This window comes from Podarcis vaucheri, assembly GCF_965113315.1.
Source record: "Podarcis vaucheri genome assembly, chromosome: 1".
In the NCBI taxonomy this organism is placed as follows: domain Eukaryota; kingdom Metazoa; phylum Chordata; class Lepidosauria; order Squamata; family Lacertidae; genus Podarcis; species Podarcis vaucheri.
In genome coordinates this window covers 127652986-127678769 of record NC_138759.1, presented here as the reverse complement: position 1 = coordinate 127678769, position 25784 = coordinate 127652986, and the positions used below count along the sequence as shown (strand labels likewise).

Here is a 25784-nt window from a genome sequence, read left to right as displayed (position 1 = left end):
ACCGAAAACCCCACATTGGTTATCCCCATTGGAGTTGATAAGTGTAAAGAAAGTCAATATGAGGGAAAAGTGGGGCACGTATGGAGAAATGGTTATGAAGGAAGGAGGGAAGTGGAAGGTAAAACCATACGATCAGGTTAAAATATACACATATGATTGGCTGCACTATTTTCAGATAAATGAAATATTTAAAAAAGAGGTGAAAGAGAGGGGTTACGAAGAAAAGGAATCGATATTTCAGAAAGGGATAATAAACAATGACTATAAAAATCTGTCAAATATGTACAAAATATTGTTAGAATGGAATACGAAAGACAAGGAAGTAAAATCTGGGATGATACAATGGGCAAGGGATTTCGGCTATGACATCCAACTGAAGAATTGGGAAAAACTGTGGAGAGTGAATATAAAATTTACGGCATGTGCGCTACTGAGGGAAAATGTGATGAAGATGCTATATAGGTGGTATATGACACCCGTAAAATTGGCTAAGATGTATAAAACAGATAACAAATGCTGGAAATGTAAACAAAAAGAAGGGACGTTCTATCATTTATGGTGGGAGTGTAAGAAAGTTAAAAAATTTTGGGACGAAATTTACAATGAAATGAAAAAAATGTTAAGTTATACTTTTGTAAAAAAGCCAGAAGCTTTTTTATTAGGTATTGTGGGAAAGGACATCAAAAGAAAGGATTGTAAACTCTTCCAGTATGCGGTAACGGCAGCCAGAATTGTGATAGCGCAGAGGTGGAAGCAGGAAGAAATGCCAACGGTAGCAGAGTGGAGGTTAAAATTGACTGAATATGCTGAGTTGGACAAATTAACAGGGAAAATTAGATATACTAAGGATCAAAAATTTATTGAAGACTGGGGGAAATTTGCGGGTTATCTGGAGAATAAATGTTATGTAAATACAACGCTAGTGGGATTTAAAGAGGCACTGTAAAGCACTAATAAGTATTGCTTAATGGAAATAATGTATGAAGGGAGGCAAGAATGGCAATATGAATGATCTGAATGCGTTATAAAGAAACAAATACGAATGAATGTCAACGACGTTGAAGGAAGTCCAAATTGTACGAGATGTATTAAATACGGATATAATGTATATATAATGGGAAATTAATAAAATTTTAAAATGCAAAAAAAAAAAAAAAAAGGATGGTCCTTCACATTAGGTGGTTTTATTCAACCGTCATCTCCTTCTTAATTTGAGATACTGGTCTGTGCCACATCTCAATACTCTTGCCTTCTTTTCAGGCATTCCCCACCATTTACATTCTGAAATTACACCATTACATCAGTGAAATCATGTACCGCATATTTGAAACACCACAGAAAACCCCCCACAAACACCCTGTTCTGCCCCTTTTTGTGATGTTTTTCGGTCACAAATATGCCCGTGTGCACAGTTGCACACATACCGAACATATGTAAATGGGGGAGTTGCAATTTTTTTTTCGTAAGAACAAATGCAGCCATGAAATGGAGGTGATTTTTCATGAGACCAATGGAAGCCTTTTTCTAATGTCAGTTGTAGCATGAGGTGGTGCTGTACATCAGTTTTTACTTTTTTAAACAACACCAAATGTGGCTAAGTTCTTTTTAGGTTCCAAGAAGCAGAAGAAAAATGTACTTGCTTGTGTTACCCATGTTGCTTACTTGTTCATACAATTTCCAGCCCAAGACTTGAAGCTCTATGCTAGGTTAACACTATGAGAATCACAATGAAGCACTACAAAGTTACACCAGTGCCTTTATAACTGCATCACAGGCATATACTGTATGCTAACCCAATGTATCTGAGACCAGGCTATTAGTATTTGTAAGAAGTTATTAACAGTCTAATGAAAGGAGAAAGTAAGGCAACTTCTCAAAGAAAATCTCATTCCCTAGCTTAGTCATCAAAACTTATTTGCAGTCTCATAGTACTAATAGGTAAAGTAAAAAGGAAAATTCTATGGAAAAATAATAACGTGAACATACTTAATCTACGTACCACATCACCACAAGGAATTAAATTATGTACATCAAGTTGCTGATTAACCGTTGATTCTTCAGATGCCTTCTGATTTCTCATTAACATCTATAAAAAAATGGAAAATTAGGCTCTGTAATTAACTAAAAATAGTAGGTACTGCAACCTGAAGCAACTTAGCTTTGCACATAATTTGAACATTTGATCTACATGGCATGTACAATTCATTTTGCCACATACTAAATTGAACGCCTGCAGTATGGCCAAAGACATTGACTCCTAAAATTTGAGTCACATTAATCTAGCAGGTGGGCCGACAGGACATCCAGAAGGGGTATGTGGATGAACTGACATAAAGGAACTAAATTGGATTGGGAGTGGAATCTTTCCATTGCTCAACTAACTTCTCATACATTTTGACTTAGAATGTATGCAATGGGGGCTTTGAGAGTAGTTCTTAAAGCAAAGCAAATATTAGGGCTCACAATCTGGACCTCATAGTTCTGGGGCTACACACTCAAGATCACAGGTCTATAGGCAAGGCCTCCATCTTCTGAACAGAGTGTAAATTCCGATGTCCAAATATAGATTTAACTGGGAAGAGGAGTGCCATTTATCCCAACATGATTGTTATTCTAGTACTAGCTAGGAAGCTGAAATTAGGCACAAACAGCGGCCAAAGCAGAGGCTGGGCTCCATCAAAGGAAAAAAACTGAAGGGAGGACATCTGCTTGGGAGATTTGATAATCAAGGTACTTCCAAGCCACCCAAAAATCTGGGATTTGGCATGTACTTAAACCACGGCACACTGTTTAGAAGAAACGTCTAAAAAGCGGTCACTTTTGCACCAGACAGACAAAATGAATTTACGTCATAATAGAAGCCAGCATTCTAGCACAGGCATAGCCGAGATGCAGAAAGGGTGGAATGCTGGACTATGGAAGTTCTGCTTCTCAAAAGCCCCATCCACACCTTCAAAATTATGTTGCTTGGATTTGAGAAGGGAGCAGGTACTTGCACACTGGCCCACTCCGTAACCTCAGCACATGGGTGCAAATCGACCTCTACACACAGACGGGTGTAGGCTCTTCCATGCGCCAGTTGCACCATACAAAGCCTACATACGTAAAGAGCCCCTTTCTTATAGCATCGCCTGAGCTTGTGGAGTCGAGGGGTGCCAGGTTTCTCTCCCTTGCACCCCCTTCCACAAAACCAGCGAATGCACCTATTGGAAGACGTGAGCGCTCTGGTCTATGGTCTCTATGCACGCGATTTGACGTAGAGAAAGGGGCTCTTTTCTGTAGGAACGGCGAGCACGCGTCAAATTTTTTTTACGAGAGCAGTACATTTCGAAATAAAGTTGCATCTGCATTTGGGGAGGCCTGGAGAAGACCGTAAGGCGGAAACGTCAGCATCAGCAGAGCCACGAAAGGATGGGCAGGATACTGGCCAGGGGCCAAACCAACATCCCCCAAAGCAGGTATGGAGCCATGTTTCTCTTCCCAACTCCCTTTGAAAACGCAGAGCTGGCTCGCCCGTGAGGCGAGGCGCCCACCTCACAAGGCAGGACTAGCAAATCTTTATCCCCCCACTCCCTGGGTTCCTGAAGCACATTTCCCCTCATGCCTCTTTCCCAGGTAGGAGGGCGGGCGCCATTTTGGGCTCTGCCTCAGGTGGCAAAATGTCTCTGAGGAGGAGGGCGACGAGGGAAGTCTGCCCCCATCCTCTCTGGCCTCAAGCCCCATGAAATGGCGCCCTGAGTTCTTTGAGGACACTGCGCTCTGCACACGCTCAGGGGCACTTCTTCCCTGAGTAGTAGTACCATGAGGAGGGAGCGGGCCCTTTCCCCCTTGAACTTTTCGGCCGAGGGGCCTCCTTCGGCGCCGACGCTATCGTTCTGGCCGAAGCCGAGGCCTCGCAGGCGGAGGATGGTCGACAAGGAGGAGCAGGGCGCGACGGCGGAGGGCGAGGCTTCGGCGCCGCCGCTGGAGGTGACGCTCGCGCGGGGGGCGGAGCTGGGCGGCGGCGGGGTGTCGTCGGCCGGGGCGCCCCGGTTCGGAGGCTCGGCTGCCTTGCGGCCGAAGAGGCTCCGCATGGCGGCGGCGGCGGCGGCTACGATGGCCGGTGGTGGCGGCGGCGGCGGGAGGGCCAAGGAAGCCCTTGGTTCTTTCTCATCTCCCTCCGGTTGGGGAGGACGCGCCCGCCGGCAGCCCCGGCTTTGCTGCCGCCTTCTCCGTCGCCTTCTCCGGCGGCGCTTTCCCCCCCTCAGGCGGCGTCACAATTTGGCTGCTCGGCGGCGGCCGCCTCACATAAAGGGGGCCTGGGGCTGCGGGGCGCAGGCGACCCCCCCCACACACACACCAGTAACGCCTCATAAAAAATGGGAAATTAATGGTAACAGGTTAGTTTAGCTTTTGAGAGCAGCTGGGTACCACTGGGAAGCCCGCAAGCGGGGCGTTGTTGTCATTATCATTATTATAACTATTTGTACCCCGCCCTTTTTCCCAAACGGGGACTCACGGCGGCTTACAGGTAAAATAGGAATAGCTAAAGCATTTTTTGGGGAGAGAGAACGACGACAATTATTTAGAAACCAACTAAATATGAATCGAATTAGAACTATACATACAACAGTGAACACATACAAAAGGCAATTAAACATTGAATAGAACTAACTATACATGCACACATAGGAAAGACAAACATGAATTAGAACTATATACATCCAACAATGCACATGTACGAAAGACAATTAAAAATGAATTAGAACTATGTACATACAACAATGCACACATACGAAAGAATTAAACGTGAATTATAACTATATTCATACAATGCACACATACAAAAGACAAACATGAATTAGAACTATATACATTAGAACTATATGAATTAGAACTATATACATACAACAATGCACACATACGAAAGAATTAAACGTGAATTATAACTATATTCATACAATGCACGCATACAAGACAAACATGAATTAGAACTATATACATACAATGCACATGTACGAAAGACAATTAAACATGAATTAGAACTATATACATACAACAATGCAGACATACAAAAGACAATTAAACGTGAATCGAATTAGAACTACCTATCTATACATACATATACCGTACATACGTAAATGGGGCATGTATTTATCTGTACCTTGCCATTTCCCCAGATGGGGACTCGATAATAAACAAAAAATAGCATTTCAACAATCTATCTTGTTTGTTTATACTTTGCCTTTTTTCTAGACAGGAACTCATGGGCGCTTGCAAATTACGATTATGATTGTTTCTTAAGTTTGTATACCACCCTTCAGCTGAAGATCGTAGGGCAGTTCACGATGTAAAAATAGAAAACGAGAACACAAAATACATAATAAAACACAAATTAATAAACCCCCTCCCACATAAATAAAACAGGAATAACTAAAAACATGGGAGGGGGGCAAGCATTAAAAACAACTGAACATTAATGGAATTAAAAGTGTGTGTGTGTGCACCCATGTACATTTAAATAAAATATTAAAAACACAGATTACTAGAAAAACAGTTGGGCACTTTCATTAAAAGCAACCAGTTGCCAAAAGTCTGTTGGAATAAGAAGGTATCATATGAGGCACATTAATTAAAAGAGCTGATTTTTTATTTGCACAAATGTTTAAATTTTACAATGTTGTACAAGAGGTAGACTTAGAGAACACTTATTTTAAAAACCAATTTGGAGTTTCAAAATCAGTGATATCATGAGGGAGGCTTAAGAATTGGCAGAGTCTATTTCTGCTTACACTTCCATTTGAAATACAAGTTACTAGTTCTTCATTTGTATGAAACATTTGTGTAAGTACATTATATCATAAGGGAACCTACCCAACCCAACAAATTAAATTAGGAGTACACATTTAACTGGAATTGGTCATGATATGAAACAATGAACTTCTGAAATCTATAATTACTTCCAAGTAATGCAATAATAACTCTGTAAGAACTGATAAACAAATTTATATACTTGTTCAGCTAGATTTATAAATTAAGCAGTACAATACAAACATGGTTTATGAGTGCCAGCAGCTGTGACTATGGAGCAGCACAAATTTGTAAAGACATTTTGCAAACTTTTCAATGAGTTATTTATGCTGCTGAAACGAATGATTTAAATATGCATTTTAATTCCTGATTTATTTTTTTTAAGACAAATTGGCACTAAAGTTGTTGTGATATTTTGAATGTCAATGTGCTCTCAATTCTGTGAAAATATGGCTACCAAAATGCAGATTATTAAAAGGGAAGAAATGTGCTACAAAGATTCTTTTAAGTTTCCTGTTCCATGTGTCTCCTTGCATCAGCAAAACTAGATATTTAGAGAGTAATTTTAGAATATTCCTAAGAAAAAAGTAAACTTTGACACTGTCCTACCATTTAAAAAACTATTGACATTTTAAAATAAACATAATTATAAGTTATGCAAAAAACCCACAACCCTATACAATGGAAAAATACATTTTAAATATAAAAAGTATTAAACAGAAATACAAATAGATAATACTAAGCCATCATAACAATTGTATTTGAAGAGGGTCTCTGTGCTATGAAGACACTTTGGCTTCTTTATCTGGTGGGGGATATTCTTCTACTTCAGCATTAAACATCAGTTCTGCAAGAAAAGGCAAAACAGTAGGGAACATTAGAATACAGTTGAAAACATACAATTTTCGTCAGCATCAAACTCTGAATGCCCCCTAAGTGTCTTAGCATATATATATATATATATATATATGCAGGTTTTGGTGTCTTCGGGTGTCTTCCCGTGTAAGAGTCGGGGTGTCTGTGCGACGTTTCGACGAGGTCTCACTCGTCATCTTCAGGCTGGTGCTTTCGGCTTCTTGTTACTGGAACAGAGCAGAGTCTGGTGTTTGAGTTCCTATAAATACTGTTGAGGGGTGTGGTGTATAGCCTCCAACGTTCTGGGCAGAGAGGAAGTTCCTAAATTAGTGTGCCTTTTCTTCTTTTGTTCCTTAATTACTTGAGGGATATCTTGGGTGATTTCATGAGTGATATTCTGAATATCACTGGGTGGGTCATTAAGTGTAGATTAGTTGCTAAAGCTTTCGTGTCTTGACCTCTTGAGCTTGTGAAGAGTTTTTCTGAGAAGATGGCTGTGCTGCATTTAGTTGTGCTCTGGCTTGGCTTCGTGTATAGGGGCGAGCTATGGTTTTGTGCCTTGTGCCAGCCAGATCTGTGTAGGGATTGCAGGGGGGTGCAGCATCCGGAGGTGCCACTATAGTTTGGTAACTGGATGGAGTCTGTAATATGTCTGTGGAGAGGGTCTGGGTTTGGGTCTGGTGTGGTTGATTGGTGACGGCGTTCTGTGTGCCTCTGGTTCTGGTGTCGGTTTTTGTGGGGAGGGCTAATTTCCAGATGTCTGGCAGGCGGGACGTGTCGTCACGCTTGTTCATGTTGTGAGGGTGTTTCTCTATCTCGATGGCTTCCATGATTATTCTCTTGTGGTGATGTTCCATGTTAAAGAGCAATTTGGAATCTGCAAAATTAATTTCGTGTCCTGTTTCTTTCATGTGTTGGAAAAGAGAGGAAGTTTTTTCTTCTTTTTTGACGGCATTCTTGTGTTCTGCGATACGTGCATTTATTCGTCTGTTTGTTTGTCCAATGTACGTGGCTGGGCAGACTTTGCAGGGTATTTCATAGACCCCTTGGTTTTCCAGCTGGATTTTGTCTTTTGGGTTTCTGAGGATATTGGCTATTTTTTGGTTGGTGCAGAAGGCTGTTTTGATATTGTGTTTATGGAGGATTTTGCTGATTTTGTCTGTAGTGCCCTTGATATAAGGAAGGAGGGCCATGCCATTGTTTTCTTCTGTGTCTTGGTTTTTGGGGGGTGTTTCTTTTTGGATTAGCTTCGTAACCCTGTTTTTCTGGTATCCATTGGCGATTAACACATTTGAGAGATTCTGTAACTCAGTTGTCAAGTGGTCTTTGTCAGCACTACAGACAAAATCAGCAAAATCCTCCATAAACACAATATCAAAACAGCCTTCTGCACCAACCAAAAAATAGCCAATATCCTCAGAAACCCAAAAGACAAAATCCAGCTGGAAAACCAAGGGGTCTATGAAATACCCTGCAAAGTCTGCCCAGCCACGTACATTGGACAAACAAACAGACGAATAAATGCACGTATCGCAGAACACAAGAATGCCGTCAAAAAAGAAGAAAAAACTTCCTCTCTTTTCCAACACATGAAAGAAACAGGACACGAAATTAATTTTGCAGATTCCAAATTGCTCTTTAACATGGAACATCACCACAAGAGAATAATCATGGAAGCCATCGAGATAGAGAAACACCCTCACAACATGAACAAGCGTGACGACACGTCCCGCCTGCCAGACATCTGGAAATTAGCCCTCCCCACAAAAACCGACACCAGAACCAGAGGCACACAGAACGCCGTCACCAATCAACCACACCAGACCCAAACCCAGACCCTCTCCACAGACATATTACAGACTCCATCCAGTTACCAAACTATAGTGGCACCTCCGGATGCTGCACCCCCCTGCAATCCCTACACAGATCTGGCTGGCACAAGGCACAAAACCATAGCTCGCCCCTATACACGAAGCCAAGCCAGAGCACAACTAAATGCAGCACAGCCATCTTCTCAGAAAAACTCTTCACAAGCTCAAGAGGTCAAGACACGAAAGCTTTAGCAACTAATCTACACTTAATGACCCACCCAGTGATATTCAGAATATCACTCATGAAATCACCCAAGATATCCCTCAAGTAATTAAGGAACAAAAGAAGAAAAGGCACACTAATTTAGGAACTTCCTCTCTGCCCAGAACGTTGGAGGCTATACACCACACCCCTCAACAGTATTTATAGGAACTCAAACACCAGACTCTGCTCTGTTCCAGTAACAAGAAGCCGAAAGCACCAGCCTGAAGATGACGAGTGAGACCTCGTCGAAACGTCGCACAGACACCCCGACTCTTACACGGGAAGACACCCGAAGACACCAAAACCTGCATTCCTGTACCCGTGAAAATCTACGAAAGCAAATATATATATATATATATATGTATGTTTTTTTAACATATCATTTTCAACAGTAATTAAACATACTTTTACATCTTATTCAATTTTTTGACTTCCATCAATCCTGTCTGAAAATTTTCTAATCTAATCTCTCAGTATGCATTTCTTCCCTATTACATTTCAAACTCATAACCAATATCTCTATCTTCTTCTACTTTGTAACACTTCGTATATTTCTCTTTACAAAACTTCTTGTAGTCCTTGTTGATTACAGTTGCTCTTCAAATAATTCATATATTTCTTCCAATCTTCTGTAAATCTCTGGTCCCACAGGTTTCGAATCCTTCCTGTCATTTTGTCCAATTCTGCATAGTCCATTAATTTCGTCTGCCGTTCTTCCTTCATCGGAATTTCTTCTTGTTTCCATTTCTTGGCTAACAATACTCTTGCCGCAGTCTCAGCATTTGCTCTAAATCTCTAGCCTACAGGCCTAACTACTTAGGGCCAGCAAAGGTCATTGTGATTTTTACCCCAAACCCGACTGACCCACCCCACACCGTGACATCGGGTATGGGGCAGGTAACTAAACAGATGCAACGTGATAAACAGGAGCTTAAAGTGTGCTTCTGATTGATCACTGGCACGAGGGCTCACAACAGCGATCAGATGATCGGCACCAACAGCAACCCCCTTTTGAAGCTGCCCATTTGTAGGCATGGTTTGGATTCAAACCACCTGCAAACAGATTTGAATCCAAGCTGTGCCTGCAAATGGATGAAGTGAGGATTGCTGTCAGCACCGATCCATGCTGTCTTTTGAAGTTGGATTCTAAAGTTAAAAATCTGTTTAAAATGTATAATTTATTGTTGGAGTGGCATACAAAAGATGAACAAGTTAAATCAGTGATGATAGATTGGGCAAGAGATGTAGGACACAACATAATGTTTGAGGATTGGGAAAGATTGTGGAAGAAAGGGGTTAAGTTCACTGCATGTACAATGTTAAAGGAAAACATAATGAAAGTGATGTATAGATGGTATCTGACCCCTGTTAAATTAGCAAAGATTTATCAAACCTGTGATAATCTATGTTGGAAATGTAAAGAAAAAGAAGGTACCTTCTATCATATGTGGTGGACCTGCCCCGAGGTGAAAGACTTCTGGGAGAAGATTTATAATGAATTGAAAAAAATGTTGAAATATACATTTATTAAGAAACCTGAGGCCTTTCTTCTTGGAATAACAGGTTTAGAATTTCCCAAGAAAGATGTCAAATTATTTTTGTATGCCACAACTGCTGCTCGAATTCTATTAGCTAAGAATTGGAAAACACAAGAAATACCAACAGTGGAAGATTGGCAGATGAAGATGATGGACTTTTCGGAACTAGCCGACCTGACTGGAAGAGTCCGTGATCAGAAGGAGGAGGATTACCAGGAAGAATGGACGGAATTTAAAGATTATTTAGTTAAATATGTTAAGTTAAATTAATTGGAAAAGCTTGCAAATACCAGATAGGCTTAGGATTTAAATATGTAACGTGATAAATTAATATGTTGAAATTTAAATTGGGAAAGAAATAAAGATGTTAAGTGACTAAGTTAATTTTATGAGAATATAGGTTTTGGAAAACCGTTAAAGAGTTTGGGTGTAATCCTTGACGCCTCCCTTTCTATGGAGGCGCAAGTGACAGCAACAGCCAAGGCGACATTTTTCCACCTTCGCCGCATCAAGCAGTTGGTCCCCTACCTTTCCCGCCCCGACCTGGCCACAGCGATCCATGCGACAGTCATCTCCAGGCTTGGCTACTGTAATTCGCTCTATGTGGGGCTGCCCTTGAAGCTGTCACAGAAACTCCAGCGGGTGCAGAATGCTGCAGCGAGGCTCCTCACGGGGTCTCTGCCATGGGAGCATATTCACCCAGTGCTTTTCAAGCTGCACTGGCTCCCGGTGGAGTACAGGGTCAGATTAAAGGTGCTGCTTTTGACCTTTAAAGCCCTTCACAGCCTAGGACCCTCGTACCTACGGGACCGCCTTTCCCGGTATGTCCCACGGAGAGCCTCAAGGTCCATAAATAACAACACCCTAGTGGTCCCAGGCCCTAAGGAAGTTAGATTGGCTTCAACCAGAGCCAGGGCCTTTTCAACTCCGGCTCCGCCCTGGTGGAACGCTCTGCCTCATGAGACCAGGGCCCTGCAGGATCTGATTTCTTTCCGCAGGGCCTGTAAGACAAGAGTTGTTCTGCCTGGCCTTTGGCTCGGAGCCCATTTGATTCCCTCCCTCCCTCTCTTTCTTTTTTCTTTTCCTTCTCCTCCTGCGATGAGGCTACATTTTAATATTTTAATGTTCAATTATTTTAATGTTGTATTTTATTTTTGTTTTTAAGTTGTAATCATTCATCTTGTTTTTATTATTGCTTGTAAGCCGCTCTGAGCCCGGCCTTGGCTGGGGAGGGCGGGGTATAAATAAATAAAAATATTATTAAAATGATATACACTGAAATTCAACCAAGGGGATACGAGGAAGTCGCTTAACAGTGTTAATAAGATTAGTTTGAATAAGGCTAGGATTTATGTTTGTTTGTGTGTTTAAAAATTTGTGGAAAACTAATAAAAATTTGTGGGGGGGGGGATGAAGTTGCCACCTGATGTAAAGTAACTGACCAATACCTCAACTGAAATGGCCTGGAGGGATGTCAAGATCAGGACCCCTGATCTAATATGGTAATCTCAATGTGGTACTATACAACGTTCCAGCTGTTTCTTTTCCAACCACCCTGCTCCCTCTTCTTTCCCCCAAACCATCACAATATTCTTTCCATTTCCCTTGTGTTCTGCTACCTCCAAACTGCAGTTGTTCCTTTTCTTGGAGCTTGCAGTCTACAATACTACCCTGAAATTCCCTGGATCTTAAACAGGTCTCGGAAAGAAAGGGCAATTTGCCCAAGAAGAAATCTACGGTGGAGATTTTGCACAGTTTATGAATCACAATGGAGCATCCCTGTCTTTTACCTTCACTGTGATCTAACTGGGGCCGGTAGGATAAGAAGAGCCAGGAGATCCCAACGAGAAGAGCTATCACAAGATTCACCACAATCCAGGGCTGAAGAATTTGTTCCTCTGCACCCGAGGTCCTGGAGGGGAGGGGGGAGAGACAAGTACTTATGGCGAAACTACATTTGACAGCATCGGTTCTGCTTGCTTAAATGTAATGTGAAAATGCCCTTTGAGCAAAAAGGTGAGTTATAAATCTACAGAAATCAAATTGGTTTGCATTCTACTTGCCTATCTAGTGACAGGTACAATATAAATTAGGTGAAGTGTTAAATGCTGCGAAATAGGTGTTGCTCAGAGACAAATTAGACATGAAGGCAGCGGTTTCATGAACAGAGAAAGGAGGGTGAGGGGGTACAATGGCGACTGGAAAAGGGGACCCCCTATGCCCACTACATTTCTCCTTGCAGCCCCTTTCCCCAAGCCTTTTTATCCACTGAGGTCACTTCCAGTATCCTGGAGCTCAGCTGAGGAGTGCTCAGCAAGAGAAGTTCGCAAACGGAAGCTGTGGGTAACAGAAGGGCTCTGCGTTCCTCAACCACATTTTTCTGCTAAAATTGGATCCCGCCTCCCACTTTCTCCTACAGTAAGCTCAAAGCTTATGTGAATTATTATTATTATTATTATTATTATTATTATTATTATTATTATTATTATCCCCCACCCATTGGGCTGGGTTGTCCCAGCCACTCTGGGTGGCTGCCAACACAATTTGATTAAATGTGTGTACTACCGTTCATCTGAAGATGAGAGGACAATTCACAACATAAAAACTTGTGCACATTCAGCTTTACACGTGTGACAAGGGGGGCAGAGTTCTGGGGGGAATGACTTTAGCAATCCTACCCGCCACTGAATCCTGAATGTTACCCCCCACGTAAGTTGCGGGCTTACTGTATTACATATCGAACTAATTCTATCATGTCTTGTCTGCCTTGCTGATAGCTTGGGTTTATAAGAACACAATCTTCTAGTACTTCGGCACTCCATCTCTAGGCCACTATGGTTCATTGGCCAAAATTAATTAGGAAACATTTACTATGGGGAAACGCTGACCACCATGTTGGCGTTAATACTATACTAAAAGTCCTTGTTAATACAGTGGTGCCTTGCAAAACGAAAATAATCTGTTCCGCGAGTCTCTTCGTCTAGCGGTTTTTTCATTTTGCGAAGCAACCCTATTAGCGGCTTAGAGCTATTAGCGGTTTAGCGGCTATTAAAGGCTTAGCGGCTAAAAGGCTATTAGCGGCTTAGAAAAAGGGGGAAAAGTGAAAAAAATCGCAAGACTTGCAAGACGTTTTCGTCTTGTGAAGCAAGCCCATAGGGAAATTCGTCTTGCGAAGCGCATCGAAAAACGGAAAACCCTTTCATCTAGCGGGTTTTTCGTCTTGCGAGGCATTCGTCTTGCGGGGGACCACTGTAGTCACATGTTTCTGGCAATCTAGAAGAGGGTTGCAAGATCTACTCACTGACCCCTTGCTACAACCTGGAATACTGCTGCTACATCAACTTTTGTCTTGGTGTTAGACAGAGATTTAAACTGGTTCCAATTTAGAATTATATTATCACAAGCTTATCTATCACCTGATTATTAACCATAATTTGGGTTTCGACAGGGGGTAAACCGCTGGCATCTTACACAAGAATATTTCTTAGAAATCTAGAGGACCGACATCTGCACAAACCCTTCAGGCTATACAAACTATCAAGCTTTCATGTGTTTCAATAAATAAGCAAACAGAGTCACAGAAGCAACATTATGGGGGGGATTCAACAATTAACTACCAGATTCACAACTTTTGGTGCAGCAATGCTTTGTCTAACACCTTCACTTCCTAGTAAAATAACCAGCAGAGCAAATCAACTGATTGTGTTTTATATCACACACCATATTATGAAGATTTTTGTGCTGCTCAATACAAAAGTCAAAGTAGTTGATCTTTTAGAAGAAAAAACCCACAATTCCTACCAGAGGCTACCATTCTCCGAAGGTGGTGTGTACAGGTGAATTCTGTCACTCGTCATTTGCTGGCTCAGAGACAAGATGAGAGCAGCAAAATACACTGAGAAAAATGAATGAAATGAGTAACATTTGCTGTTTTTTCAAAGCCATATTATTGTGAAATTCACCACTGTCTTCAAAGTCCTGCATTTATTATGTAGGTCTCCCTCTTCAGCACCACAAAAACCAGTCATATTTCCTGTCTGCTATCCACCCACCAAGGTCACACACACACACACACACACACACACACACACACTGCATCCAGATCAAGGAAATGCATTGTTTCAAGAGCAATTCACCACCCTAGTTTACTGACTTTTATAGAAAACACAACAGTATTTCTCTCTCTCATATATCTCACTTTTCTATGGAAATCTACTCAAATATTTCAAAACAAAGGACATGAAGGAAATCCTGCTTAAAGGCAGTAATGAAGTTGTAACAAAGACGCATACCACTAGTAGTTTTGCAAGGCAAACGCTGGCGTCTTACTTACTGAAAGAGGCAATTGCTGCTGGGTCCAAGGTAAGGAAGCCTCGTACAGCTACTGATGCTTTCGCCAAGTCAATCCTGGATATGAAATGGGTTTGTTTAAAACTAGCGCAACGTGACATCAAGCGATTCAATGCAATGTATTTTACTCTGATATGCAGCAATCTAGTCCCCAAGGAAGTCAAAGACGAAACTCCATTGATTTAAAAGGAACCGGGTTGCACCCTTAAGTCCCAATCCTAGGGGCTGTTGTTCCAGTAAACAAGTGGCATACCGAATTTTTTCGCTCTATAGGACGCACTTTCCCCCCTCCAAAAATGAAGGGGAAATGTGTGTGCATCCTATGGAGCGAATGCAGGCTCCTTGGCTTCAGCGATAGCAACGCGAAGCCTCTGAAGCAGAGAGGGAGCGCTCCCTCCGTGCTCTGGAGGCTTCGCGTTGCTTTCACTGAAGCCTGGAGAGCGAGAGGGGTTGGTGCGCACCGACCCCTCTCGCTCTCCAGGCTTCAGGGATAGCCGCCTGAAGCCTCCGGAACACAGCGGGACCTCCTGCTGTGCTCCAAAGGCTTCAGGGATAGCTAGAGGCTTCGGGTTCCTTTTGCTCAAGCCGGGAGAGCAAGACTCTCCCGGCTTCAGCAGAGAGGGAGAGCTGCGCAGCGCCCCTTCAGCCAAGCGGGAGGAGAAATGGAAGGAGCTCCGTTTCTCCTGCCGCTTCGCTGAAGGGGTGCTGAGCAGAGAGGTGGAGAATTTTTTTTCTTGTTTCCCCCTCTAAAACAAGGTGCGTCCTATGGTCGGGTGCGTCCTATAGAGCGAAAAATATGGCAATTGCTACTTCATCAGTGCATAGTCATACTCTAGCCAGAAGTTAGGCTATCACTATCCAGACAGGGGCGCAGCCAGGTCACCAGCTAAAGGTGATGGTGGGCAAGAATTGCCGCAAGGGTAGAGAAATGCATGAAAATTGTACCTGTCAAAAGCTGAAACTGTGCTAATTGTGAGCAGAAGGTAAAGGAGACACTGAGCAGGATAAGCCAACGTCTTGTATTGCTGCAGCAAGTTGGAGACAGTCGACAGCTGGTTTCCTGCCAGAACATAAATCACTATGATGTTCCAGACAGCATAGCCAGCAAGGAATCCATGAGTAAATAGTCCAATCACCCTAGATGAATGAAATCATAATAAAATAAAAGTTTAAGCCCACACAAATCCCAAGAGTTATAACAGTTAGGGTCTAACAGCTTTGAAAAGGGTGAAATTGCCTTTTATTACTTCACTTTCTAAAGTACAGTGGTACCTCAGGTTACATACGCTTCAGGTTACATACGCTGCAGGTTACATACGCTTCATGTTACAGACTCCGCTAACCCAGAAATAGTGCTTCAGGTTAAGAACTTTGCTTCAGGATGAGAACAGAAATCGTGCTCCGGCAGCACGGCGGCAGCAGGAGGCCCCATTAGCTAAAGTGGTGCTTCAGGTTAAGAACAGTTTCAGGTTAAATACGGACCTCCGGAACAAATTAAGTACTTAACCTGAGGTACCACTGTATGTATCTTTTCTCAGCTTGGTTTAACAACGCAGTCAACCACAAAAAAAACACCAGCTTTTGCTCCTAAGTTTTAAGTTTCTTAATATATTTTTATAGCAACAACCCAAAATAAAAGTTTGTAGTTAATCATCATCACGTGTGACAATTGGTCCAGTTGGAATAACAAGGAATAATTTATTGGTAGAGACCAATACTGCTTAATGCTCCTACAGTTCCCTGAAGGAATTCACATGAAGTGTACAAATGAACTGTTGTGTATAGCTGGACACACTGTGCAGAATACCCACCTCTATTTCGCTGTTTGTATACTTAGCACTCACGTTGCCTCAAGCATGAATCATTCTCTGTTTGATACACCATTGAAAAAATCCCCTACTTTGGGAAATTCTCTGAAGTCACATTAGTTGGTGTTACCTTGTATATATTGTATTCCACTTGACTCTGAACGAAGATACAATTTAGTAGCTATATAAAGTGTTGTAATCAAATTATTAGCCTGTCGTATTGCTTTTAGGTCGCCATACTTTAAACGGCAGCCAAGTGAGACAAATCTCATACCTAAAACCACGATGGACGGAGAGTGCCACATCCTTGGTTGTCCAAGAAGCCTTCATCTCCATGAAGACATCAAAGTTTTCAGTGGTTTTAATTAAATCTTTGCGGTCAGCTGCCTGGAAACGCCCTTTGGGGAGAAAGTGAAGTTTAAGTAATTGTAAAGGTAATCACTGCTAGTGCTACATTTATTCACCAATTCACAGTAGCGTTTTTTGGAACGAGACCCTGCACTGGAACAGCCTTAACTTCATTCCTTACTATACCAAGGTGTAATCTTTTGCTCACTTAAGGTAAAGGTAAAGGGACCCCTGACCATTGTCGTGACCGACTCTGCGGTTGCGGCGCTCATCTCACTTTACTGGCCGAGGGAGCCGGCGTACAGCTTCCGGGTCATGTGGCCAGCATGACTAAGCCGCTTCTGGTGAACTAGAGCAGCGCACAGAAACACTGTTTACCTTCCCACCGGAAGGTACATTCAAGTAAGTGAGCAAAGGGACGTAGGTGGCACTGTGGGTTAAACCACAGAGCCTAGGACTTGCCGATCAGAAGGTCGGCGGTTCGAATCCCTGTGACGGGGTGAGCTCCCGTTGCTCGGCCCCTGCTCCTGCCAACCTAGCAGTTCGAAAGCACATCAAAGTGCAAGTAGATAAATAGGTACTGCTCCGGCGGGAAGGTAAACGGCGTTTCCATGCGCTGCTCTGGTTCGTCGGCTCCCTCACCCAATAAAGCGAGATGAGCGCCGCAACCCCAGAGTTGGTCACGACTGGACCTAATGGTCAGGGGTCCCTTTACCTTTACCTAAAAGATGCCTGACAGTTAAGTCCAGTTGTAAACGACTCTGGGGTTGCGGCGCTCATCTTGCTTTACTGGCCGAGAGAGCCGACGTTTGTCCGCAGACAGTTTTTCCGGGTCATGTGGCCAGCATGACTAAGCTGCTTTTGGCGAACCAGAACAGTGCAAGAAAACGTCGTTTACGTTCCCGCCGGAGCGGTACCTATTTATCTACTTGCACTTTGACGTGCTTTCAAACTGCTAGGTTGGCAGGAGCAGGGACCAAGCAACGGGAGCTCACTCCGTCACGGGGATTCAAACCACCGACTTTCCGATTGGCAAGCCCTAGGCTCTGTGGTTTAACCCACAGCGCCACCCGTGTCGACCTGCTTACAGTAATCTAATTAAATGGCTTCAGTAGCCATGGGTTATTCAAATTTTACAAACAAACTCTACTCAAGTTCAAAACGAGCCAAGTTCGTATCATAGATTACAAAGCTGTTTTATTAAACTAGCCAGAGTTTGCTTTAACCAGGATCCCTGGTTAAGCCAAGAATTGTGGAAACAGAAAGGAATTGTGGCAGCTCTCCTCCTTCCAGCTGTGCAGCAGGAGGAAGGGTATGTGAACCCAGCACCCTACTTGGGATTATTGAGTCTCGCTCATTTACCGGTAGTTTCGCTTTATTGCAAAGAGTTTGAGGGGAACCAGCCTGAACTGCTTGCTTCTGAAGTACTTAACTGAAAGCCACATTCAGATGATCACATTTCAGCTTAATAAGCCAAGATTTGATCCAGCTTTTTTGTGATCACACATTACCCCTTCCCTCCTCCCTTCATGTGAGGAACAAACCAGGAAATTTTCCATTGGCCATAGTTTCCCATTTTGTCGGAACCAAGAACATGCCAGGACATTAAGCCAACTTCAGATTATGCATGGATATCCTTTCGCAAAATATTTAACTGCAGTGTCCTATAGAGGAATCTATAGCTAATGGAAGATTTCCTGGTTGGTTTGCTTGCTCTGCCAAAATTCTTGTTAATATCTCTGCTTATTAAGCCAAGATTTGATCACCCAAACATGGCCTAAGAGTGTGATCTCTCCTGCAATGAAAATGATCTAAAATTCATCATAAAAACCTATCTTCAGCAAAAGCATGCATTAGAAAGCATATCTTCTGATTTAAAAACAACTGTGTGTTATTGAAATACTAAGACTTCCTTTTTTGTATTAAGATTTTTATTAACGCTTTTTCATATTACAGTAAGATATAAAAAATGAAAGTAAATAAAAAAGTTTTAATGTAAATTTAAGAAGTAAAATGTTAATTAAAAAAATAATTAAAAAAAACTATGTAAGACTTACGATTTTTTTCAACGAACACCTTGCTAATAGGCTGGCTAACACCAACTGGAACAGAAAACACAGAAAAAACGGGATGCTGCTCTGAGCTTTTTACTTGCTCATCTTCAATTATATCTTCTTCCTCCACACCCAATTCATTGGCACTTTCTGCAGGTCGAGTTTTCCTATAATTAAAAAGAAGAGAAAGAAAATATGACAGTTCTCCTTTTAGGCTAGTGACTATGGCAGCAATCCTAAACTCATTTATCCGGGAGTAAGCCACATTGAATTCAATGGGATATGTATAGGATTCCCCTGCAAGGTCATATCAACACCACATGTTTATTGATATTATTATCAACCATCATGGGATCTATGATCTACACGGAAGGCTGTGTTAGTGGTGCCACCTGGGCCCCATTGGGAGGAAATGTGGGGCAGAAATTTAATAAGCAACTATAATAGTATTTGAAGTGACGTAATCAGCTTCAGGGCTAGCATCTGAACTGAAGCACTGGCCCTTTGACATCTCTGATTGGAAGCTTTTGGTGTCCAGTGTATCATCATCATCATCATCATCATCATCATCATTTCTTAAATTTTTACACCGCCCTATACCCACAGGTATCTCAGGGCACAATATAAAAACACAAAATACATAATAAAACAAGAACAAACCCAAAATTCCCGAGTGTAGTGGTGATCTGCTACGTTAGCAAACAGAAAATACCAACTTTCCTTATTTCAGCTTGTCCATCTTTCTCTACAGGTAAGACTTGTTCTGTGTTATTTGTGCCATTATCAGTTGATGGTGAAGGGCTATCTAATTCTCAGCTTAGTCAGTTCCTTGCAATTGCATGATCTGTTTTATGTTTTGCTAGGCCTTAGTCTAAAGGGGTTGTTCAGCAGCGGAGGGGTAGAAAGTAAGTCAGACTGGAAGCTCTCACTTTACTCTTTTCCGTTGTTTACGAGTCACTGTTTCTTCAGCCGGCGGAGGGTCCACGCCGTTTCCGTTCTGTTCCATGAAAGATGTCTCGGATTCTGAAGATTTAAAACAAAAAAACACCACAATCTGTATTGCAGGCCTCCATAACTTGATGCCCAGAGAAGGGCGAGACAAGAGTATTTAAAACATCACAAACAAATTTGATTATCTGCTTCCTTTACTCCAAAGAGCTCAAGGTAATGCACACTGTTCTCCTGTGCCCCCATTTCCTCCTCACAATAACCTTGTAAGAATGTTTAGGCTGAGAGAGATTTTCATGGCTGGGTCTTCCCGGTCCACATCTAACACTCTAATGTTTCGGGGTCTTCACTGCGAGATCACATTCACCCAGTGCTATACCAGCTGCACTGGCTCCCAGTGGAGTACAGGATCAGGTTTAAGGTGCTGGTTCTAACCTTTAAAGCCCTATACGGCCTAGGAACCTCGTACCTACGGGACCGCCTCTCCTGGTATGTCCCACAGAGAAACTTATGGTCTTCAAATAAAAACATCTTGAAGGTCCCAGGCCAGAGAGAAGTTAGGCTGGCCTCAACTAGAGCCAGGGCTTTTTCGGCTGTGGCTCCGATCTGGTGGAACACTCTGTCACAAGAGACTAGGGCCCTGCGGGACTTGACGTCTTTCCGCAGGGCCTGCAAGACAGAGTTGTTCCACCAGGCCTTTGGCCAGGGCACAGCCTGATTCCCTCCCTCGGCAATCTTTGCGGAGCTCTGGCCCAATGGTTGCCAGTGGCCTGATTTGAATTAATTTTATAACAAATGATTTGAGAGTGTTGTGTTGTGTTGTACTTTTGTACTGTTTTATTGTTGTTAGCCGCCCTGAGCCCGGCTTCGGCTGGGGAGGGGGGGATATAAATTTTTTAAATTATTTTTATTATTATTATTAATCACTACGTCACATTCTCTCTCTAGATACAAATACTGTAAAAACAATTTATAATCCAATGCTAAAATAAAGTCATATTTACTTGATGTGTGCTTCATGATAAGATTCCCAGTTTAGTACCATTTTGTTTTACCAGAGTCATGAGCGCAATAGGCACTCCCAGTATACCTGAAGAAGCGTCTCCACCCTCATCGTTCAGCCCAGACACTGAGGTCCAGCTCCGAGGGCCTTCTGGCGGTTCTCTCTTTGCAAGAAGCAAGGTTACAGGGAACCAGGCAGAGGGCCTTCTCAGTAGTGGCACCCGTCCTGTGGAATGCCCTCCCATCAGATGTACCCGGCTCTTCCTCCAAAGAACTCAGAGCTGCATTTGAGCATCTCCATAGCCCCAAGACTGAAAAATGCTCAAAGCCGTCCAACCAACCATTATGGCTGAGTTAGGATTTCAACTTGGACTTTCTATGACAAGCAACAGAACCACAGTGACTTATATTCTCTGCCAGCTCCCCTGCGCCACCTGCCATTCTCTCCTTCTGTCTTTTTCAGTTCTATTAGGTAAAGGTGAAGGGACCCCTGACCATTAGGTCCAGTCGTGGCTGACTCTGGGGTTGCGGCGCTCATCTCGCTTTATTGGCCGAGGAAGCCGGCGTACAGCTTCCGGGTCATGTGGCCAGCATGACTAAGCCACTTCTGGCGAACCAGAGCAGCGCACGGAAACACCGTTTACCTTCCTGCCGGAGCGGTTCCTATTTATCTACTTGCACTTTGACATGCTTTCATACTGCTAGGTGGGCAGGAGCAGGGACCAAGCAACGGGAGCTCACCCCGTTGCGGGGATTCGAACCGCCGACCTTCTGATCGGCAAGTCCTAGGCTCTGTGGATTAACCCACAGCGCCACCCGCGTCCCTTTCAGTTCTATTAGCATCTTTTTTAAAAAAAGAAATCATACGCATCAGGGACATTTTACACTACTACAGAAATCTTAAAGAGATGGCAGTTCTCCGCATACCTGTAGGCACCTTCTTTTTCTTCCGTTTCCTCTGAGGTGGTACATCCTGGGCTTCAGATGTCAGGGGCTCACTGCCTTCAGATGGCGGGCGGACAGCTTCTTGAACAACACCATCTAAAAAGCAGGATCAAACAGTGACGTCAATCAACACCTTAAACACTTCCTTGATCTTCTTGTTTTGACTGTAAGCATTTATCTTCTACCTACTGCAAAATTATCTAAACAGTTCGTGGGAACACTTACCACCTGACTGGGTTTTTAACAGGTGCATGTGGACCTAAATATGTCCGTAACATTTTCTTAGGCTTACACATTAGATCAGGGTTTCCCAAACTTGGGTCTCTAGCCATTTTTGGACTACAGTTCCTGTTATGGTTCTGGACAGTCAAGAGTTAGCACTCCAGAAGCGTTCTGATTCACAGAAGAAGAAGAAGAAGAAGAAGAAGAAGAAGAAGAAGAAGAAGAAGAGGAGGAGGAGTTTGGATTTGATATCCCGCCTTTCACTTCCTTTAAGGAGTCTCAAAGCGGCTAACATTCTCCTTTCCCTTCCTCCCCCACAACAAACACTCTGTGAGGGGAGTGGGGCTGAGAGACTTCAGAGAAGTGTGACTGGCCCAAGGTCACCCAGCAGCTGCATGTGGAGGAGCAGGGACACGAACCCGGTTCCCCAGATTACGTGACTACCGCTCTTAACCACTACACTACACTGGGTGCATTGCCCACGGGACCTGGGCATTTTCCTTTGATCTGTGCTCTGTGAGGGCTGAGCTCTTTCTGGAGAGCAGTCTGTCTGAGAATGTGAGCAAGGTACAGTGGTGCCTCGCAAGACGAAAAGAATCCGTTCTGTGATTCTCTTCGTCTAGTGGTTTTTTTTGTCTTGTGAAGCAAGCCCATTGAAGGATTAGCGGATTAGCGCTAATAGCTGCTTTTAGCGGCTTATCTGCTGATCGGACCAGCTGATAAGCGGCTTAGCGGCTTAGAAAAGGGGGGAGGGGGAAAAAACCAGCAGGAACTCGCAAGACATTGTCGTCTTGCAAAGCAAGCCCATAGGAGATTCGTTTTGCGAAGCACCTCCAAAACGGAAAACTATTTCGTCTAGCGAGTTTTCCGTCTTGCGAGGCATTCGTCTTGCAGGGCACCACTGTAGTTTCATTCTTGTTAGAGACAGAAAGCTGCAAGCATGCAGCTAGATTCTGTAGGTTTTTTCTTTTCTGTTTGTTATGCTTCTAAATAAAGAGTGTTAGAATAGAAGCACTGGTGTCGAGCTGAGTTATTGAAGACACCACGTCGACACAGACAAGCCATTTTACACTGCGTGTGAACTCTGCTATTATCCGGCAACTGAGAAGAGTGGCAGCGCACGAGTGGAAACGTGTGGGCGCCATTGGAGTTTGTCAGAGTAGCAATAAATCAAATCTATTGCAGGGCCGTTGCAGCAGACTCGGTGGGTCAAAGGATTTACGACCCACAAACTTTAACAGTTCCCATCATCACTGACCACTGGTCCTGCTAGCTAGGGATGGTGGGAGTTGTAGTCCAAAAACAGTTGGAGATCCACATTTGGGAAACCCTGCATTAGAGCTTGTAAGGGGGACTGAAGCAACTGATGTCTTGTGAATGGGTTTAAGGGAGTGACAGGGTGCATTGCAACTGTGGTGTGTGACTCCTACTAGAGCTGCCCGTGTTGAAATCCTAACAACGAGATTTGTGAGACCGGCAGAGGAAAATAGTTTTCGCTGGCAAGATTTTCACCCCAAACCAAGGGGGGCATAAATCTATATTGCAGTGCAGCTACCTATAATAGCCCAATGGATCTTTCTCCATTGCAAAAGTGCCCTTTGGAGAGGATACATTGCAGCACAGGGTGGAGGGAGAAGGAAAGAGCATAGCATTTTCCCTGCCAACCATTTGCAACGTAATGTTTGATTATATTCTTGAGAGGGAAAATAATTATGTGCCAATTTACAAATGAAGCCAGTCGGAAGCACGTTTGATGGAAAGTCCACGAAGCCACTATGAAGAGGATATTTTACAAACGTAATGTGCATTCACATTTTGTATTTTTCTGTTGTGAACCGCTCTGGGATCTTTAGACAAAGGATGGTATACAAATTTAAATAATAATAATAATGTGAATAAATTTTAAATCAGCATTTAGCTCTGGTCCGAGTAAAGTACAGTGGTGCCTCGCAAGACGGAAAACTCGCTAGACGAAAGAGTTTTCCGTTTTGGAGGTGCTTCGCAAAACGAATCTCCTATGGGCTTGCTTCGCAAGACGAAAATGTCTTGCGAGTTCCTGCGGGTTTTTTCCCCTCCCCCCTTTTTCTAAGCCGCTAAGCTGCTTATCAGCTGATCTGATAAGCCGAAAAGCCGCTAAAAGCCGCTAATAGCGCTAATCCGTCAAATGGCTTGCTTCGCAAGACGAAAAAACTGCTAGACAAAGAGAATCACAGAACAGATTCTTTTCGTCTTGCGAGGCACCACTGTAATTTGTATGTTTGGAATATCGTAACACTCCATATAATCTGTCAAATTGCTGTCCAGCTCTTTGTATTTCTACCCAGAAGAGTCCTGCTGAGTTTAACAGTGCTTATGAACACAGATCACAAAGACATCTACCGTATTTTTCGCTCTATAACACGCACCTGACCATAACACGCATGCAGTTTTTAGAACAGGGAAACTAGAAAAAAAATATTCTAAAAGAAACAGTGGATGTATGATTTTTGTGCTTCATGCTATGGCCACAGACATGTGATCTGACAGTGAGTTTGGAGTAGCCCAATGCAAAAATCATGAGGATCCATGTGGATCCATGCTTTGTAACCACGTTTTTGCACCACTGCGGCCCCAGGCAACAGTGGGTGCGTGATTTTTTTGGTGCAAGATGTAGCCATGGACATGCTATGTGATCTGATGGTGAATTTGGGGTGACCCAGTGCAAAAATCCTGAGGATCCATGTGGATCCGTGCTTTGTAACCACGTTTTAAGTGGGGAGGGAAGGAAAAGCACTCAAGGGACAAGGAGCACGCGTGGGGTGGGTGGAGAAGGATGCTGCTAATAATGAAGAAGAGGGGTATAAGGGGAGAAGGAGCACGCGTGGGGTGGGTGGAGAAGGATGCTGCTAATAATGCAGAAGAGGGGTTTAAGGGGAGAAGAAGCATGTGTGGGGTGGGTGGAGAAGGATGCTGTTAATAATGAAGAAGAGGGGTATAAGGGGAAAAGGCTCCTCTCCTCTCCCACTTTGCTCCTTTAAAGCAAGCAGGCTCTGCTTTTCTTCCTCCTCCCCGCTCATCCCCGGCTTAGCGAGCTGAAAAACCTTGCTGCTATGTAGCGAGCTGAGTGGGGAGGAGAGAGGGACAGAGAGCCTGCTTGCTTTAAAGGAACCAACCGGACCGGACCCACTTACACTCGTGTAAGCGGCTCCTCTCCTCTCCCGCTTTGCTCCTTTAAAGAAGCAGGCTCTCTGTCCCTCTCTCCTCCCCACTCAGCGGCTCTTCTCCCGCTTTGCTGTTTCAAAGCGAGCCACGGAGGAGGTAAGGAAGGGGAACCATGGATCCTCTGCTCACGACTGCAGCAGATCCCCCCACCATCCGTAGGCATTCCCTCCATAACACACACAGACAGTTCCCCTTACTTTCTAGGAGGAAAAAAGTGAGTGTTATGGTGCAAAAAATACGGTAACTTTTGCTCTTCGGCTACACTACACTAGATTAGTTTCTATAATGAATTTCAAAAACAGCACAATACGGTAATTAAAAAGGCATATTTTTAAAAGTATTAGTCTTATTGTTCAACGTATGAACAATGGGTGAGAAAAAAAGACTCAAAAGCAGACGCAGTATGACTCACTGTCTAGTTCCAAGTGACCGAGATGCTCTGAAAAAACAAAAATAAGAGAAAGTGGGGGCGGGGGGGGGAGATCCCAGTTATTTCACGACTCTGCCAGGATATACTGTTCTACACAAAAATTAGAAGATTACAGGCAATCTAGGTCAGTAGATATTAGACAGATTCCAAGTACAGTGCTACCTCGGGTTACATACGCTTCAGGTTACAGGCTCCGCTAACCCAGAAATAGTACCTG

At 43.3% G+C, this 25784-nt stretch overlaps 2 protein-coding genes across 10 annotated transcripts in view; both read right to left on the bottom strand.

Annotated features, from left to right (window-relative positions):
* C2CD6 (C2 calcium dependent domain containing 6) overlaps nt 1–4263 on the bottom strand; it is a 39178-nt gene extending 34915 nt beyond the window's left edge. The window contains exons 1-2 of the mRNA XM_082236035.1: nt 3801–4263; nt 2000–2086 (exon numbers count right to left, since the gene is read on the bottom strand). Of these exons, the coding sequence (XP_082092161.1) occupies nt 2000–2086; nt 3801–4073 (360 nt within the window). The 5' untranslated portion in view covers nt 4074–4263. The remainder of the gene's footprint in view (nt 1–1999; nt 2087–3800) is intronic.
* Nucleotides 4264–5611: 1348 nt separating this feature from the next.
* Nucleotides 5612–25784, bottom strand: part of TMEM237 (transmembrane protein 237) — a 30764-nt gene continuing 10591 nt past the window's right edge. For 5 of the 9 annotated variants that reach the window (XM_082204255.1, XM_082204254.1, XM_082204256.1 and 2 more), the window contains 10 exons: nt 25550–25576; nt 21697–21810; nt 19749–19842; nt 18823–18986; nt 16692–16815; nt 15555–15746; nt 14593–14666; nt 14061–14154; nt 12050–12171; nt 5612–6637 (listed from right to left, as the gene is read on the bottom strand). In XM_082204255.1, coding sequence (XP_082060381.1) covers nt 6570–6637; nt 12050–12171; nt 14061–14154; nt 14593–14666; nt 15555–15746; nt 16692–16815; nt 18823–18986; nt 19749–19842; nt 21697–21810; nt 25550–25576 — 1073 coding nt within the window. In that variant the 3' untranslated portion in view covers nt 5612–6569. Of the gene's footprint in view, nt 6638–12049; nt 12172–14051; nt 14155–14592; nt 14667–15554; nt 15747–16691; nt 16816–18822; nt 18987–19748; nt 19843–21696; nt 21811–25549; nt 25577–25784 lie in introns of all 9 variants that reach the window. The other 4 variants (XM_082204260.1, XM_082204259.1, XR_014214737.1 and 1 more) reach the window with 3 other exon arrangements.